The 13,372-nt window shown below is 56.2% G+C and overlaps 1 protein-coding gene across 1 annotated transcript in view; it reads left to right on the top strand.

Moving 5' to 3' along the window:
* The window catches only part of CACNA1S (calcium channel, voltage-dependent, L type, alpha 1S subunit), a gene marked incomplete at its 5' end in the record, with an annotated part of 36,844 nt that extends 23,715 nt beyond the window's left edge, over positions 1 to 13,129 (top strand). The window contains 16 exons of the mRNA XM_010024450.1: positions 571 to 627; positions 2,385 to 2,513; positions 3,162 to 3,227; positions 3,721 to 3,812; positions 4,571 to 4,730; positions 5,421 to 5,548; positions 5,971 to 6,067; positions 7,372 to 7,474; positions 8,503 to 8,604; positions 8,726 to 8,850; positions 9,827 to 9,955; positions 10,624 to 10,823; positions 11,476 to 11,540; positions 11,994 to 12,106; positions 12,524 to 12,640; positions 12,869 to 13,129. Of these exons, the coding sequence (XP_010022752.1) occupies positions 571 to 627; positions 2,385 to 2,513; positions 3,162 to 3,227; positions 3,721 to 3,812; positions 4,571 to 4,730; positions 5,421 to 5,548; positions 5,971 to 6,067; positions 7,372 to 7,474; positions 8,503 to 8,604; positions 8,726 to 8,850; positions 9,827 to 9,955; positions 10,624 to 10,823; positions 11,476 to 11,540; positions 11,994 to 12,106; positions 12,524 to 12,640; positions 12,869 to 13,129 (1,944 nt within the window). The remainder of the gene's footprint in view (positions 1 to 570; positions 628 to 2,384; positions 2,514 to 3,161; positions 3,228 to 3,720; positions 3,813 to 4,570; positions 4,731 to 5,420; positions 5,549 to 5,970; positions 6,068 to 7,371; positions 7,475 to 8,502; positions 8,605 to 8,725; positions 8,851 to 9,826; positions 9,956 to 10,623; positions 10,824 to 11,475; positions 11,541 to 11,993; positions 12,107 to 12,523; positions 12,641 to 12,868) is intronic.
* Positions 13,130 to 13,372: the final 243 nt, after the last annotated feature.

Genomic DNA, 13,372 nt, shown 5'->3' on the forward strand with positions numbered 1-13,372 from the left:
GGGCCCCTCTGGCAGTGCTACCCCAGGCTCTAAAGTGTAGGGAGCTGGCACTGTCCATGTGCCTGGGTCACTCCTGCCGTGCCTGCCCTGGAAGCTCAGCCCTTTTGCGAGGGCCAACCCTCCCAATCTACCCAAAGCCTCCTGCAATCACTTGAGCTGGTTAGCTTGCCTCCGTATTCCACCTGCAGCATCCTTGGGCCTGACCTGAGGAAGCAAAATTACACAGCCCTGAGATTTGGCCCATATTTCCTGGCCCATACCCCCCTGCCCCTGTGATGTGTATGTCACAGCAAGGGACATGCAGTGAGGTACAGAAGTGTGTAAGTCCTTTGTGATCACTGTGTTTCCCTCGCATCCATCCACAGCCTCTGTCCTTCAAAAGTCACCTTGTCTGTGAGCCTGAGTGATGGTGGGTCTCTGCCTGCCCTTCCCCTATGTTCTTCCCCTTGTCTCCAGTTTCCATCCCACTCTTCTCTTTGTGTGTCATCTTCTTCTTCTGCGACCACTCATCCCTTCCTCCCTCTCATTTCTGCACCATTTCTCCTGCTGACTCTCTTGTTCTCTTGACAGACTGTTCTTGCATCCAGTGGTGGATTGTACTGCCTCGGTGGAGGCTGCGATGGCACTGTAAATATCAGCTGCATGTGCTTGTGGTGTGCCCCTCTCCACCTCACTGCCCATGGCCCTGCCAACATGCCTGTGACTGCTGTTTGCATGTGTCCTGCATGTCATTAAGACACACCAGACCCAGCTGCTCTCTCTAGGGTGTAGATGTCCCCTTTCTGAGAGGGACTTGGGACGAAGCACCCCCCACACACACTCCTTCCCATCCCGAGATGTGCCAGGCTCTTCCCCAGCCCTCCTGGCTCTATCTGCTGGCCCAGCAGCATCCCACCTCCCAGCACTGTGGTACCTGACCTGAATGGAGCATCTAAACGAGGTGTCTATGGCTGCTGAGGGTAGGACACTTGGCCTTGGTTTCTTTGACCATTCCCCTGTCTGTGTAAGGCCTGAAGGGATTTACCTGCATGAATGCAGCCCCTGACACTGTCAGCTGGATAAATGGTTAGAGGGGTGGCTATTGCACAGTGCCTTCCCCAGGAGCTGGCTGTGTCCCACAGCTGCTGGCCTGATGTGCTGGGGGCTGAGACCACCAGCGGGATGGGGGTACCTTGGGCTGGCCCATAGAAGCTTGGGGAGGGGCTGGCAGCAAGGTGCCATGTGCTGGAGCCTCTTCCCAAGGGTTGAAGACCATGGTGCTGGTGACTGCAGAGGGAAAGCTGGCCTGCACTGGGCTCTGAGGACATGGTGCACTGGAGCTGATGAGATGTTCCTGACCTCTGTGCTAGGCGCTAGGAGAGCAAAAGGCAAAAGAAAGAGGGGCGGGGAGAGGAGATGGTGTTTTCCAGTGCAGTCCTGGGAACTCAGAAATGCCAGACTGGGGAACAGGGAGCTGCTGGGATGTTCACAGCTGGGTTTTGTTGCCTTGAAATAGCTGGGAATGAGTGGACTGGATGATGGGAGTGAGGGGGAATCCAGAGGCAGCTGAGGGGGCAGGGAGAGAGGCATCCCAAACAGTGATGGAGTCAGGATGGACAGTGCCTGGCAGAGACCAGGAAGGTCTGCTCATTGTTCCTGGTGGCAGAGGCTGGAGCTGAGGCTGTGCCATGCTGGGGCAACCAAGGGAGCAGGTAACCAAGCCTTCAGTGTCCCAGGTGGTCCAAGACCAAACCTGGCCCTTTGAGCCCAGGAGCTCAGTTGTCCCCATCCCTGGGACATGTCTTTTCGCCCCTCCATCACTGCAGGTAGAGGTGACACTTGGCAGCACCCCTTCAAAGCCACCTTGCCTTCAATTGCTCCTTTGGACCATGAAAGCCCAGCTGGGACATTGTCAAACCAACCTTTCTGTGCATAAAAACCCATTATTAACCCTTCGTGTGCCTGGTGCCTCACCTACAGCTCACCTTACAAATAGAACCTGAGGTGGGAGCATCCCATGTGGCACATGCTGGGTGAGAGCCTGAAGGGAACTTGTCCTGTCTGGTGCATGGTGAACAGCACAGCTCTCCCAGCCTGCATTCCAGCATGCCTTCCTCCCTGCAGTGTTCCATCCCTCTAACTAAGGGGGTTGTTCTCGTACCCATAACCAGGCGTCTGGAGCAGCCCAAGGGTGGAGATGTGAGACCATGGGGCTGGGGAGATGAACTCTTTGGGAAGGCTGGTGGGAAAGTGCCGGCGCATCCCCTTTCAAGTCTGGTCCTCCATGCAGACAAGGGCTGGTGCCTGGGGGAACCTTGTAACCTTCCTCCAGGACCTGGACCCCTCCTTGTCTGCCTGGAGGCCTCAGCACCCGCTGCCCTCCCGGTGTTGTGCTCTGCATGCAGGCCTCCGACGACGACTCCCGCGTCTCCATCACTTTCTTCCGTCTGTTCCGCGTGATGCGGCTGGTGAAGCTGCTGAGCCGAGGGGAAGGTGTCAGGACCCTCCTCTGGACCTTCATCAAGTCCTTTCAGGTATGAGAGGAACAGTGCTCCCCTCCCAGACAAGCACATGCCCAGGGCTGGCAGCAGGCTCTGTGATCCACACGCTAACTGGGTGAGCTGTCTGTCCTCACCAGGCAGAGGAGCAAAGCTCCAGTGCTGGCAGGAGCACTGAGTCCAGCTTCAGAGTGGACCAGGGGCTTGCCCTCTGTAGAAGAACATGGTCTGTAGGGGTGGGAAGATGCAGGGGATCTCCCTGACACCACCATGTGTCAGAGCAAGCAGGCAGGGTCTGCCTGGGCCCATCAGCCTTTGTCCCATCAAGGCTGGGCTCTGCACCCAGTGGGTAGCCCCAGGGTAAGCTGCAGCATCTCAGCACACAGCCCCTGAGCCTGGGCAGCTCCCTCAGCCCTGGGCATCCCTAGGTTGTGCTCAGTTTCCATCCCAGCTGCAGAGGCATGGTTCTCCTTTGGGTTCTGGCATAAGCCTCCTATGCATGAGAACTGGAGAATGGGACTGGTGGGAGGGTGGTTAGAGGAACAAGCAGCAAGTAAGCTGTTCCCTCCCCACATAGAGGCCTGGATTCTGGCCTCATGCAGTAGCTCCAGACCCTACCTCCTGTCCCTGGGTTGTCTTGTTGTGGGCTGGAGTCTCATGTGAGCTATGGTCCTGTTGTTACAGGCTCTGCCCTATGTAGCCCTGCTGATTGTGATGCTTTTTTTCATCTATGCTGTGATTGGGATGCAGGTGAGAGCACAGGGGTGGGATTTGCTGTTGAACAGATGCCCTGAGCCTGATGGCATCTGGGGAGGTGGGATGGAGAGGGATTAGATCCTCTGCCACACACCCCCTGGGACTTCATACAGAATCGGACCATTTCACCCTGGTGTCCAAGGATTCTTACAGCCCCAGCAGCCTCCTCCCATCCCCAGGCTGCAACTAGGGCAACTGAGCAAATGGCACTTCTGGAGTCAGGGCACAACCTGGACAGAGTCACCAGTTCTTGTATCTGGTTCATAAGACTTTGCCTCCTTGGCCAAGTTGAGGTGCAGCACAGACAGGGGCATTTTCAGCATAGGCAGGAATGTCCAAGGAGCCCCAGAGCGCCCAGACCCTGGTCTCAGTCTCTCTTGGTCATACCCAAAGCCTAGCAACCAGGAGGAAGAGGAGCTCAGGGCTACTCTGGAGGGTGGTCAATGCCTGAGAAAGGGTACTGGGGACCTGATGGTGTGATTTACAGATGTTTGGGAAGATTGCCATGGTGGACGGGACCCAGATCAACCGGAACAACAACTTCCAAACCTTCCCACAGGCTGTTCTGCTGCTTTTCAGGTCAGTCTTGCCTTGGTGAGCGAGCAGCTCCAGAAGGGAGCCAGGCACAGAGCCAGCATGGGAGCCCGCCTGCTCGGAGTGAGGGAGACCAGCATGGCCACAGCTGACTTCTTTCTTGCCCTACAGAAAAATCTCTTGCAGCATTTCAGGAGTGGCTCTTGGTTTGCCTGGCGTGGCTGAACTGCAGGAGAAGGGCACTTTAGGGTTTCTATTCTGAATGCTTCCTTCTCAGGCTGAATTTTAATTCATAGAATCACAGAATGGGTTGGGTTGGAAAGGACGTTAAGATCATCCAGTTCCACCCCACTGCCATGGGCAGGGGCGCCTCACACTAGACCATGTCACCCAAAGCTCTGTCCAAGCTGGCCTTGAACACGGCCAGGGATGGAGCATTTACCGCTTCTCTGGGCAATCTGTGCCAGGGCCTCACCACCCCATAGTAAAGAACTTCTTCCTTAGATCTAACCTGAACTTCCCCTGCTTAAGTTTAAACCAGCCACCCCTTGTCCTATTTGTGAATTGTGAGGAAACTCAGAAGGAAGTAAGAGCTCAGCCCAAGGCTTTCCTTGACTCCAAACACTTCACTCTGGAGCTTCTAAAAGCAGACTCCCCCCAGCAGCACAGCAAGCCCAGAATCCTCACTGCTCCTTTCCCAGTGGTTCCCTGTTCCCCTCTGTGCTGAGATGGCCACAGCCCACCCTGTGTGCCCAGCTCCTGCCCAGGGCCGGCAGAGACCAGCACACGTCCCCTCTGCTCAGGTGTGCCACTGGTGAGGCCTGGCAGGAGATCCTGCTGGACTGCAGCTATGGCAAGCTCTGTGACCCTGAGTCAGACTTCAACGAGGGCGAGGAGTACACCTGCGGCACCGGCTTTGCCTACTTCTACTTCATCAGCTTCTACATGCTCTGTGCCTTCCTGGTATGTGACCTCCTATGGGGCTCCTTTCCACACCCCCATCCTGGCCCCAATCAGCCCCTGGTGTTGAGTTAACTTTGCATTTCATTGGGCTGAGCCCACAGCATCCTCTTCCTAGGAGCATCATAGAATCATGGAATAGTTTGGGTTGGAAAGGACCTTAAAGCTCACCCCCTGCCCCGGGCAGGGACACCTTCCACTAGAGCAGGTTGCTCCAAGCCCCTGTGTCCAACCTGGCCTTGAACACTGCCAGGGATGGGGCAGCCACAGCTTCTCTGGGCACCCTGTGCCAGCACCTCAGCACCCTCACAGGGAAGAACTTCGTTGTGTCTAGCCTGAGCAGATCATCCCCAGCCCATCTCCCAGCCATGCTGTAAACCTGGCACCACACTCCTCTGGAACCCAAGATCTCCCATTACTTTCTTCCCACAACCCCCATGTGCTGCCATCCACATGTGTCTGTGCTGGCTCTTGCAAGGGCAGAGAGGGAAGATGTGCCCTATGCCTGCTGCAGCCTTTATCTCCTTGGGAGGGAGGCCCATCCCTGCCTGTGGTGACCCACAGCACCCCCTGGCTCCAGGGGATCCCAAACCCCTTCTCCCAAACATTTCTGTCTGTGTTTTCCCATGGCTCTGCCCAAGGACCTGCTGAGTGCTTGGCCTTGTCCTAACCTGCATCCTTCACATCCCTCAGATCATCAACCTCTTCGTGGCCGTCATCATGGACAACTTCGACTACCTCACACGTGACTGGTCCATTCTTGGGCCCCATCACCTGGATGAGTTCAAACGGATCTGGGCTGAGTACGACCCCGAGGCCAAGTAAGTGACAGGGGATGGAGGGGATCTCCTGGGGTGGGATGCCCTGGGACACACATGGCAGTGTGAGCTGTGACACTCCAACAGTTACATCCCACCATCTCAGAGCTGGGTGTGGACTTGCCAGCATATTCCAGGGCTGATACAAGCCATCAGGATGTTTGGAGACACAAGGCTTCCAGTCTTCTCTTCATTCAGCCCTGGTGACGCTGCAAACTCTTCCCATGCCACTGCACACCTTTATCTGCTGTCAGGTGCCATGGGGAAGTGTAGGGATTCCTACAATAGGAGCTAAGGGAACTGCAGGGATTTGCCCACTGCAGGAGCATGGACCAGGCCACAGGGATTGAACCCATCAGCCCCTGCCTGAACCACTGTCCCTGTGCCTGCCACCACATTGCTGATGCAGTGTGTTGCCTCTGCAGGGGCAGAATCAAACACTTGGACGTAGTGACTCTGCTGAGACGTATCCAGCCTCCCCTGGGCTTTGGGAAGTTCTGTCCACACCGTGTAGCGTGTAAGGTAAGAGCCAAGGGGGTGGTGGGGTGTGAGGGCACAGGGGCACCTTCCCCAACCTGTCTGCATCCTCCGCAGGGAGCTGAGGGTGCCAAACCAGCCAGCTTCCCAGTGCCATGGTCTATACACGTGCTCTGACCTCTCGTGTTGAATGGAGGAGTGTATTCTGGGGGCAAGGAGAGGTGCTGTTAACAGGCGTGGAGCTGACGTGCTTCAGGCTCCTGAAGATAAGGACTTGCCTGTGTTCACTCCCACAGTGAGGGTCATTTCAGTGGGCTGGTCTCTGCCCAACCCGGAGCCCTCAGTGCAAGGGGACTCCCAAGCCATGCTTGTCCTCCATCTGGTACAGGAGGACAGTGCTGGGCCTCAGTACCCAGCCATGTCAGCTGGGCTGTGGAAGTCTGTTTCCAAGGGCTGATAGCACTGGAAACACTGGCTCTGTAGGAGCCATGAGTTCCCTTTTGCCAGCTCATTCTGCACAAATCCAGAGCCTGTGTGAGTTTCAAGTGTAACCCACATGGACAGGGCCTCAGGCACTGCTGTAAACCAGGAGGGATCCTCAGGTCCCTCACAACAGACTGGGGTGCTGTTTGGGTGGTGGAGCACCATGCAGAATGACTCCCAGCTCCCTGAGAGCAATGCTGGTCTCTTGCTGGCTGATTGTTGGAAAAGGAGGCTCAGGGGAGACCTTATCACTCTACAACTACCTGAAAGGAGATTGTAGTGAGGTGGGGGCCAGTCTCTTTTCAGTAGCAATGACAGGATGCGAGGAAACAGCCTCAGATTGCACCAGGAGAGGTTTAGACTGGGTAGTAGGAAAACTTCACTGAAAGTGTTGTCTAGCACTGGAACAGGATGCTCAGGGCAGTGGTGGAGTCACCATCCCTGAAGGTATGTAAAAGATGTGTAGATGAGGCCCTTAGTGACATGGTTTAGTGGTGGCCTTGGCAATGCTGGGTAAATGGTCAGACTCAATGAACTTAAAGGTCTTTTCCAACCTAGACAATTCAATGATTCTGTGATTTCCTCCTGTGGCAGCGGTGGGTTATTTCCACAGATGTGCCCTGACTCTCCCCTCAGCTTGGTCTGGTTTAGCCGCCTGGTTTGGCTGAGTGGTGTCAGTGGTGCAGAGCCCCACTGGGCAGGGGGGTAGAGCTGGGAGGGCTCCTTGGCCAGCAGCTCGGTGCCCCATGAAGAGCCTTTCCCGGGTAGCGTGGCTGCCCTGTGGCCAGGCCAGGCTGTGTGTCTGCAGGGACCTGCCAGCCTCGTGCTCTGCTGCTTGGGGTCACAGTTGTTGGTTTGCTGCGCAGCGTCTGGTGTGCATGAACATGCCCCTCAACAGCGATGGCACTGTCACCTTCAATGCAACCCTCTTTGCACTGGTGAGGACAGCCCTCAAGATCAAGACAGAAGGTAAGTGATGCTCCTCTCTGCCTCTCCAGCCTGATCGGGGGGGACCCTCTCCTGGTGCTGCAAGGTGCTGGTTACACATCATTCCCCGCTCCATTTGGGGATCTTGGAGCACTTACCCATGGGGCTTAGACCTCTGGTGCAACCCTTGGCTTCATGTTCATTATCTCACTGGACTAGAGACCGTGGGCGCATGCATGGGGCTGCTCAGACAAGGCTTGGAGGATATTACTAGTTGCAGCCCAGAAGAGTGAACCAATTCCACAGCTCAGGAGCAGTTCTGACCCCGTTCCTGTCCCTGCCACAGTTACTGTGTGTAGTCTGACCTCCCCCTGCCCCTGGCATAGCACCACCCATCCAGTTGTGCATTTCTCCATGTATTTAGAATCTCAGATTGAAATTTATGAATTCCTGAATTTAGCTCTGCTGGGGATGAGTTGTTTTCACCCCCTTCCTTGCCAGCAGCGTGGTTCTCAAAGCCCTGATTTGGGAAGATGCCACAACAGCTTGTTTCCATCCCTGTGGGTTAGGCAGCTACATGAGCGGCTCTGTGGCTGGGCTGGCAGCTCTGGCAGGAGGTGAGGTTGGGCACTGGTGGGGTTGGAGTCCTCCAGCAGCATGGCATGGGGTGGCATGTTTCCCCATATCTGGGGTGGGGAATGTGGCCTCCAGCACAGTGATTGCAGCTCTGGAAGGAGCACATGAGATCCCAGAGCACACATGGGGACAGATGGATTGCAGGTGAACGGGAATGGTAAACCCTGTGTAAGCACCAAAGGGGAGGTTGAAATCTCTTCTTGATCACCAGAACAGAGACGGTGACACTGATGTTCCACACCAGGCCAGGTGTGACTCTACAGCTAAAGTCTTTCTGCTAATACCAAAGCCTTATTCTTACAAAGCTAATTCGTGTTGGGTGGGGAGGCTGGAGAGTAGCTGTCACACCCTGGAGGAGTCTGGCCAGGTTTTCCCATCCTTTGTCTTCACTCCTGTTCATGTTCCCCTGGGAATGATCTGCTCTTTTCTCACAGGTAACTTTGAGCAGGCCAACGAGGAGCTCAGAGCCATTATCAAAAAGATCTGGAAGCGAACCAGTATGAAGCTCTTGGACCAGGTCATCCCACCTATTGGAGGTGTGTCTGCTGGTGGTACTTCCCAGAGGGGCAGAACGGCACGTGGCTGGGGTCTTAGCTGCTCTGACAAGTCAGGGCCTTGTGATAGGCAGTATCCTCATGTTGGTTTCCTCCCCTCCAGATGATGAGGTGACAGTGGGCAAATTCTATGCTACTTTCCTCATCCAAGAGCATTTCAGGAAGTTCATGAAGCACCAGGAGGAGTATTATGGGTACCGGCCCAAGAAGAACCCTGTGGAGATCCAGGTTGGTAGCATTAAGGTGGTGGTGTAGGGGTGACACCCTTCCTGGGGGCAGGCAGGGTGTGAAAAGGAGCTCTGGGAAAGCTTCCCCCCAGGGAAGAGGCTTCCCCCAGTTCAGGAAAGTCCAGGGTGACTTATAAGAGCTGGAATAAACAGACAAGGACCTCTGGAAATGAGGTGGCCCCATGTGAACCAGTGCTGAACTGGCCATGAGCACGGAGGGTTACCTGAGTCTCCAGGGTGCACGTGACTCCACAATCGAAGGAGATTTTGACCCCCTGCCCTGCTGACTTTGGCCAGAGAGAGGGCTCAGCAGGGTCTGATGCTGTACCAAGACCTGGAAGGCCCCACCACAGACCAATGTCTGGGCTGAATGCTGCTCATCCAGGCCCTTCTCCGCCTACTCTTCTCCATTCCATCCAGGACCTTCTCCCTTTCCCCATCTGAGCAGTGTCATGGATAGTCCTATGTGCCTGGTGCTTTCTATACTATGTCTCATTGCCTGGTGCTGCATCAGGTGGAGAGGGGTTGACCAGGACCACTGCAGTCAGAGAAGCCTGCACAGCAGCTCTGAAGGATGCTGTCATGGTGGGATGGGATGTCCCCAACTTCTCCTGACCTTACAGGGAGGAAATCACTTGTAGAGATAAAAAAACAAAAGTGCAAGGCAAGGAAAAGAGCCAGGCCCCAGATCAGGTATCTCCAGATCAGGGACAAAGCCACAGCTACCCCTTGGGCACCACAAGTGCAACCCTTCATCAGGCTGCTCATAGCACACCCTTCTGTGGGACAGCATTAGCCTGGAAGCTGTTTCACCAAGCACAGAGCCAGGCAGTTGCAGGGCCACCAATGGCTGTCGCTGGTAGGAGACCATGGCTTACCAGGTGAGCATGCTCCGTCATGTTTCCCTCTCCAAAGCCCAAAATGAGAGGGCTGGTGGGGCCAGGCTACATCCAGCCATGCCTTCTTGTCCCCACCAGGCTGGGCTGAGGAGCATTGAAGAAGAAGCTGCTCCTGAAATCCGTCGGGCCATTTCTGGGGACCTGACTGCTGAAGAGGAGCTGGAAAGAGCAATGGTGGAGGCCGCCATGGAGGAAGGGATATACAGGGTGAGTACTGCCCTCAGGTCCTATCCAACCCCCTTTTTGGATGTGGTGGTGGTGGGTCAGCAGAGCTACCAGCAGCTGGAGGACAGTCCACAGAGGTGAGTCTCACCATGTAAGTCAGCGTGGACTACAAGGATGGATCTGCACTTCCCTCTCCCTGAACATCAGGACGTCTTGGTTGATTCATCCTGGGCAACCTGTTCCCTGACTCAGTTTCCCCTCTCTAAAAGGACCCTGCAGGGCTGTGCTGAATGTTTACTCATGGTGTGGAGGGTCTCGTTCACACCTTCTCACAGGCCAATGCAGGACACCTCAGGTGTCATCAGCACCAGAGCAGGAACAGTTTCACTTCCCATTCCCTGGAAGCCTTTGGGACAGGCTGGGCAGCTGTGGTGTTGCACCTTCTTCTGTCCAGAGGTGCCACTGGCTCTGGCTGTCCCCCAGAGGTGGCAGGATTTGTCATGCACAGGGCTGGCTCTCATCCCAGTGCTGCTGATAACCATCACCCCTCAGTGCCTCTCTGAGGCTTTGGAAACTGTGCACTCTGCAAGTCCCAAGCAGAAAGATGAGCAAAGAGGCTGCTGTTCCCACAGGCATTCCCAGATGTCTCCTCCCATGGGAATGGCCCCAGAGCTCCAGGCCTCTCCTGATGCCCTCCCTGTTGCTTGCAGAGGACTGGTGGCTTGTTTGGCCAAGTCGACAGCTTCCTGGAGCCCAGCAGCCCCCTGCAGCCACACGTGGCCAGCCAGAGGCCCCTGCAGTTCACCGAGGTGGGCAGCGAGGACCTCGATTCCCCTGTGTTCCTCGATGACTTCCCTCAGGAAGGCAACACCAATGTCAACAATGCCAACAGAAACAACAGGCTGGAGGGGTAAGGGCTGGGGAGCCTCGTGTGCGCAGAGCTGGGCTGTGCCTGGCAGTTCCCAGAGGGGCTGTGCTCAGTGTTGGTCTTGCCCAGGGTTCTTCATGAATGGGTGAGGTCTGGAGCAGTTTCTGGGTTGCAGACTGGGGGAGGAATTAAGTGCTGGCTGTGGAAGTGGCTCCGTGGGCACAGCAGCTTTGTGCTCACAGCCCTTGAGGTGTCAGCCAGCATCCAGGCAAGGGGACAGGAAGAGCAGGCACCCTTTGCTTGTTCCTGTACCCCAGCCTGGCACACCCAGAGGTGTCCCCAGAACACGCAGGGTAGCTCCAGGGCTGGTGTGTAGTGCTGCACATCAGTATGTGTGACTTCCTATGTGCCCTTGTCCTTCCCATCACTCCATGTTGGTGCCATGAGGATCCAGGTGGGCAGCAGGGCTCCAGGGATCACAGAAATGATCCCCACCAAGCTCTGAGTGCCAAAGCCCAGGTAGGGGCCACCAGCCTGGGCACAGGTACAAGGCACAAGGGTTGTTCTACTGTCCCAGATGCCCCCACAACTGCATTTCCTGGGGTGGAGAAGGTGGGGAGAGCTGCACCCCAGGGTGAAGCTGGGCTCGGTACGTGGTCCCTGCTCAGGCTGACCCACTTGCTTCCCTTGCCAGGATGGAGTACGAGGATGAGGTACTGAGGAGGACAGTGCCAGCAGCACCCAAGCATCGAGTGTGGGGTGAGTTTCAGCATTGTTCCTCTTCTGGGGGATCTGGACCAGTCCAAGGGCCAGGGTAGGGGGAAGAGGATGATGGCAGGAGGAAGGGATGCAGACCCCAACAACTTGGAGCTTAGCTGAGAGGCCCAAGCACAGCAAGACCTGTCTGGGGACCTCCATGAGACCCTCCTTCCACCTTCCCACCCTCCGGGGTGATGGAGCATGGAGCCAGTGCTTGGGCTGGGGGAGGACTGGCCACCTCTGGGCAGCAGGGCCACAAGATTGGCTTCGTTTCCATAAACAGGGACTTCTCCTTCCCAGCCATGAGAAGCCAGCACAGGGCAGTGGGCAGGTGCTGGGGCTTCAGTTGGTCCTAAACTCCTAAACCCCTTAGTTACTGCATTCCCAGCTCTGGGTGGCAGTGGTGTCCTTGTTCTTGTGCCCATCTGTCATCCCATTCTTTCCCTCTCCCAGGCTGCAACCACCCCTCACCCATGGAAAAGCTGCAGCAGAGGCCGAGCAGGAGGCGAGGAGAGGCCACCTCTGGGAGTCACCCATCATCAGGCCTGCACTTTCTCTCCCAAGAGGTAAAGAGGACAATGTATATCCAGAGACAGCAATGGGGACGTGGACAAACATCCCCCTCCTGGGAAAGGCTGTCACGGCCATGCTGGGGAGGAGCTGCTCTCTAAGACTCTCCACCATGAAACCAGCTTTGCTGGAGCTTTCCTTTCTCATTAGCATTGGGAAGGAGCTGGGCTCCCACCACCGCGTGCTCATCCAAGCAGGGACATCTTGAAGCAGCATCTCTTGGCTGCTCCAGAGCCAAGGAAAAAAAGGGGGTGCATCAGGTTTGCTCCCACACTGTCCTGGCTGCCCTTGCCTGGTGTGGGAGCATGTGTCCAGGCTGGGGACAATACCTACAGCCCCCCCATGAACATGAGAGAGATCTCCCACGGGCTTTGCCCAAGCCCAGGCTGCAGCTCTTTGCTCCTCTCACCCAGCAGCCCGGAGAGGATGACACAGTGATGGGAAGAGCATCCAGCTCAGAGCACCAGCAGGGTGAAAGCAGAGACCCGAGTGCATCCTCCACCCCAGCCATCACCTTCCTCATTCAGGAGGTAAGGCAGGGGCAGGGGGAAAGGCAGGGATGAAAGGAGCTGGCAGGGGCACCATGCTCATGCCAGGTTGGGAGGTTGAAGGAGCACAGCTTAGCTATGGAGGTGAGCAGCAGGTATGTGCCAGCACAGAGGGCAGCAGGGACATGAGGTGAGGGTGGGCTGTGTGCAGCCAGGGACATTTCTACAGGCTGAGAACACATCAGGCTCTGTTTCCATCCTCTGCTGCAGGCTCTGATCTCTGGGGGCCTCACAGCTCTGGCCCATGACCCAACCTTCATAGCAGTGACAAGGGACGAGATGGCAGCCAGCAGCCAACTGGAGGTGGATGAAGTGGAGAAAGCAGCTGTGGAGCTGTTAAAGGGAAGAGAAACACTTCAGGGTACCAAAACTGGCTCTGCCCCCGAGGACACCTCAGCCACATCACCAGCCAGCTCCCCAGGGCTCACAGCAGCCACTTCCCGAAAGACCATTGCTGCCACTCGCCTGTGATCCACCAGCACACACGGTCCCTTCAGAAGCTTGCAGGGGGTTACTGGAGCAATGCCACACTGCTCCCCCTCTGCCTGGGGTCCTGGTGGGCTCTGTCCAGCTGCAGGAGGATTTTGGGGCTGGGTGTCCAGGATGCTGGTGCAGGACAGGACAATGCTGTGCCAGCAGGGTCTTGCAAGAGTTGGACGGGTCATTAAAGTGTTCCTGCTGTGTCACTCCATGGATCCCCCTTGTCCCCTCCTT

Source organism: Nestor notabilis, unplaced genomic scaffold (assembly GCF_000696875.1).
Source record: "Nestor notabilis isolate BGI_N333 unplaced genomic scaffold, ASM69687v1 scaffold9891, whole genome shotgun sequence".
NCBI classification, from domain to species: Eukaryota; Metazoa; Chordata; class Aves; order Psittaciformes; family Psittacidae; genus Nestor; species Nestor notabilis.